This window comes from Plasmodium gallinaceum (assembly GCF_900005855.1).
Source record: "Plasmodium gallinaceum strain 8A genome assembly, contig: PGAL8A_v1_66, whole genome shotgun sequence".
Taxonomy (NCBI): Eukaryota; Apicomplexa; class Aconoidasida; order Haemosporida; family Plasmodiidae; genus Plasmodium; species Plasmodium gallinaceum.
In genome coordinates, this window is record NW_021628226.1 from 129,273 (window position 1) to 134,335 (window position 5,063).

Below are 5,063 nucleotides of genomic sequence, written 5' to 3' on the forward strand. Positions count from 1 at the left end.
TTATATTTTATGCATATATTTTAAAATATTTTTTTATTTTATTTACAACATTATTAATATTTTTTTTTTTTTTTTTTTTCATTTGCATATATATTTGTACATAAAAATTATATAAACATATAATATTTTTATTAAAAATTTTGACAAAGTTAAAATCATAAAAATTATGAAATTGTAAAAGTAGTATTGTTAAAACATGGAAGATAAGGAAATAAATAATGAAAATAATAAAAGTAAGATAAAAAAAGTTAAACATTAACTTAGTATTTTTATAAAGATATCTCCTAGAAATAAGCATAAATTCATATTTGCGAGAATACATACCCTTACATATATATTTTTTTTTCTTTTTTTTCATTTTTAAGTAGAAAATAACAAAGAAGAAGAAAACATAAAAAAAGAAGATGAACAAACAAAAAAAAGTACAGAAGGCACTGAAGAAAATGATATTCAAATAGCAAATAATGTTTCATTAGGAAAACATTTATTAATAGGAAACTCTTTAAAAAAAGGTAATAAAAAAAAAAAAAAAAAAAAAAAAAAATATTAACATATACATATAAAAATTTATTTTTATATTTCTACATTTATTAAACAGGTAGAATATTGTTCATATAAATATTATTTTTATGTTATAATTGGTATATGTTTCATTATTTCTTTTGTATTTTTTTTTTTTTTTTTCTGAAAATTCAGGTATAAGTGTAAGTGTTAGAGGAAGAACTGTTAATATAGGATTGAATTCAAAACAAGCCGGATCTGCATGGAAAAAAAAAGATGAAAAAAATAATGATGATCAGTCAGAAGAAAAAGAAAAAAAAATAGACGATGAATCATTTCCTGATTTATTGGAATCTACTGAAAAAATAAAATCAGAATTAGCTAAAGATAAAGATAAGAAAAAAAAACAAATAAAAGATATAAAAAAAAATGAAGAGAATTCTGTAAATACTGGGATAGAAAAAATAAAAGGAAATGGATCAAATGAAAAAAAGAAATTTCATATGAATATGTATGATGTATCAAAAAAAAATGAAAACAATACAAAAAAGTGGTATGATCAATCAAATGATTTTAATCATATAAATAATAATTCTGCTAATGAGAAAAATCAAAATAAATCAGAAAATGAAGCAAATGGATATATACTCCCAGGTTTTAAAGGAAAACATATGATTGGTTTTAAATGTTTCTTAAAAAGAGGAACTCAAAACCCAGCACCAATGCCTCCAGCTATGTTACATGAAGAATGTTTTTTTTATGAAAATGTTGAAAATAAAAACGGTATACAAAAGAAATATATGAATTCAAATATAAAAATGAATCAACAAATGAACTCTATGAATAATATGAATATGCAAATGAATCCCATGAATACTCAAAGGAACAATATGAACAACATGAATAACATGAACAACATGAATAATATGAACAACATGAATAATATGAATAACATGAATAATATGAATAATATGAATAACATGAATAATATGAATATGAATGCTGTAATGAATAATCAAGAAAATATTTATGAAAGAAATGATCAAATTAATAATAGATTTACACAAAATTCTCAACACAACCCTATGAATAATCAAAATAAATTTAACGATAACAATAATATTTATAAGCCAAACAATTACAATCGAAATTTAAAAAACTTTATGCATAATAATAACACGGAAGATGTTACAAACATAAAACAAATGAACAACAATGTAGGAATGCAAGGGAATATGAACTATATTAAAAGGAATGATAAAAAGGAAGATAGAAATTTAAAAAAAAAAGATGTTGACTCAGAAATCAATTGGAGAAATACTAGTAGTAATAAAAACATAGCAGATGATAAAATGAATACTGTAAATAATAGCAATATGAACGTTTCTCAAAATGCAAATACAAATAATAATATAACTACGAATTTAAGAAACTACAATATGAATATGAATAGTAATAATGCAAATAATAATTTCAATAATATGGGTAATATGAAGAATAACAATTATGTAAATAACAAAATGTTAAACATGAATTTTCAACCATCACCACCTCACATAACTCAAAATAATAAAAATATGTATAATAAAAATGATGAACAAAAAAATAATAACATGTATAAAATCAATGTGATGAATAACAATAATAATAACAATAATAGCATGAATAAAAATGAAGAAAAAAACAATAAAATGTATAAAAACAATTTAATGAATTCTAACTCAAATGGGATAGCATCTGATATGTATAAAGCTCAAAACAATTATAACAATAATAATAATAATAATCAGAAATATGAATATAAGCATACATATAATAATAATTTTAACATGAATAATAAAAATATGAATTCAGTTGATATAAGGAGAACACGTATGAGAGAAATAAGAAATGTAAATGAACAAAATAAAGTTAATGAAGGATAATAATTGTGTAGAAGTATATATATATATATCTTTATATATGTTTTCTTTTTATTATCGTTACATAATTATGTCTACTTTTATATATATATATATATAATATTTTCTTTATATTTATCCATATATATAATTTTCTTACATGGTTTTCAATGTAGATCATTTTATTTATTTATCATCTATATATTATATATATTTCTTATTTATTTTATCAAGGTTATATTTTATTTTATTTTATTTTATTTTATTTTTTTTTTTTTTTGGTTTTTTATGGGAAATTAAGAACATCGTATAAGCAATATTTACAGTTGTATTCAAATTTTTTTATACATGCGTTTGCATATATTCTTTTATTTTTTACACATATATATAAATATACTATTTATATCTATATTTTTATATATGAAAAGAAATTTATTTTATTTGAAGAATTATGGAGAAGGTTATAGATATAAAACAACATTATGCATATTAAAAATATATATATATATAGATCCAATAAAATTAATTTTTGATTATTTTATTATATATATTTTATTTTATAAATATTATATATTTTAATAACTTTTTTTTTTTTTTATTTTTATCTAAATATAAATATATTTAGAGATAAAAATTATATAAATTTTAATTTTCAGTTTTATTTTAATTTCTTTTCTTCTACTTCCTATATATATGTAAACGCAAAATTAAATTTTTTAAATATATATATATATATATATATATGCATTTTATATCTTTAAAACAAGTTGTAATTTTATATAAATGTAAATTTCAATTTTGTATATTTATTTTATTTCATGTTTTTTTATTAAAATAATTTTTCATTTAAGTTAAATTAACAAACAAATAAAAAAAAAATATATGTATAAAAGAAAAACAAAATGAAAAAAGTAAAATATTTTAAATGTGAGTATTTCACGTTTTAAAAAACATTAGGACATACTAAAATGAACAAAGAATTAAGCTATATTGTCAAAAATATTCAAAAAGGAAACAATTTAATTTTTTTTATATAAAGATCATACAACCAATTAGACAATAAACAGAAAACTTCTTCCTTTATTTTTTTTTTTTATTTTATTCATATGAATATTTATTTTTAAATTTTTTTTAATCTTTACTGTTATTTTGACTTTTTTTTTTTTTTTTTTTTTTAATCCTATATTATTTTTTTTAAATAAATATGATGAGTTAAAAATATATCTAACATAATAAGAATTTTATATTATTGTTTATCCAGAATTCGTTTTTTTTAATTATCTTATCAAACTACTTTTTAAAAATTATATAGGATATGTTTATAAAAGAAAACCATATTTATAAATTTATCTTTATTATTTTATATTATGACATTAAAAATTCCTAGTATCATAAAAAAAAAAAAATAAAGGTAATTTTTTTAAGTTAATAGAAAAAGAAGAAAAGAAAAACTTTTCTTTAATTAAATATTCTAGATAATATTTAAAATTCAAAAAAAAAAAAAAAAAAAAAATGCCCTTGTTTACTTGCGGAAAAAATAAGCGAAACATAAGCAAAAAACCATTCTCTAAATTTATATTATTATTCTAGTTTATATATGATAAAAAAAAAAAATTTGCAAATTATATATCACCACACCATCTGTTTTCTTCCCTTATCTAAAAAAAAAAAAAAAAAAAAAGTTAAATAAATAAAATGAAAAATAATACAATAAATTATTATGTTTTATCTTATTTTATATTAACTTGTTTTTCTTCTTCTCTTGTAAAATCATTAACTATATCAAATTCTGCTCTGATCTCTTCAGTTGTTTTATCTTTCATCATAGAAGCAATTTTACCACAAGTTAAATCTAAAAGTGGCTTTATATCTAAATAATTAGATGCCTATATTAAAAAAAATATAATGTTAATAGAAAATTTCTTTATCATTAATTATTATTTTATTAAATTCATTTAATGATTTTTTTTTTTTTTTTTTATGTTATTTAAATATGTAAATATTATTGTAATTTAATAAAATTTTAACTTCAATAAGTTCGTATAAAGTTTCCTTGTCAGTATTAACAAAATCGTAATCCCAACTAGATACAACCTATTTTTTTTTTTTTAACATATAAAAAAGAATATTATTTAAAAGTTATAATTACAAATTTATATTAAATTTTTAGTAATAATATTTTTATATTTATTACATCTTGTAAGTTTGATGTACTTAATGGCTTTGGTATTTCGTCTGCTGGATTTTGTATATGATATTCCATGTATTCAATAATTTTTTTTAAAATCTGAGTTTTTATATTAGGAAGAGGAATTGTATCTTCTTCTTCAGTCATAACTAAGAAGTTTTATTAATTTTTTAATAATATATATATATAAATTTGTGTGTAATTTTTCCTTTTTTTTTTATAAATTTACCTTCTAATATATTCATTATTACAGTGGACATCGAAGCAGTATATTTATCTACAATAAATTCATCCCCTTCAAAACTTACTAACTTTATTTTATCATTTTTCATCTTACTAAAAATTATATAAATTAAATAATTCTATAAAAGATTAAGTTGTTTTATCTAGATCTATTAACTTTACAAAAAAAAGAAATATATGCAATACTCATAAATTCTTTTTTTTTTTTTTTTTTTTTTTTTTTTTTTTTT

General features: G+C 17.9%; 2 protein-coding genes across 2 annotated transcripts; one reads left to right on the plus strand and one right to left on the minus strand.

Annotated features, from left to right (window-relative positions):
- Positions 1-196: 196 nt before the first annotated feature.
- PGAL8A_00173400 (conserved Plasmodium protein, unknown function) lies at positions 197-2,426 on the plus strand (the record flags this gene model as incomplete). Its single annotated transcript, XM_028670058.1, has 3 exons — positions 197-233; positions 366-512; positions 697-2,426. The coding sequence occupies 3 exons, from the start codon at positions 197-199 to the stop codon at positions 2,424-2,426; spliced, it is 1,914 nt and encodes a 637-aa protein (XP_028526848.1).
- A 1,598-nt stretch (positions 2,427-4,024) lies between these two features.
- PGAL8A_00173500 (suppressor of kinetochore protein 1, putative) lies at positions 4,025-4,922 on the minus strand (the record flags this gene model as incomplete). The annotated part of the gene is made up of 5 exons (XM_028670059.1): positions 4,025-4,060; positions 4,148-4,288; positions 4,431-4,496; positions 4,597-4,739; positions 4,820-4,922. The coding sequence occupies 5 exons, from the start codon at positions 4,920-4,922 to the stop codon at positions 4,025-4,027; spliced, it is 489 nt and encodes a 162-aa protein (XP_028526849.1).
- Between the last annotated feature and the right edge of the window lie 141 nt (positions 4,923-5,063).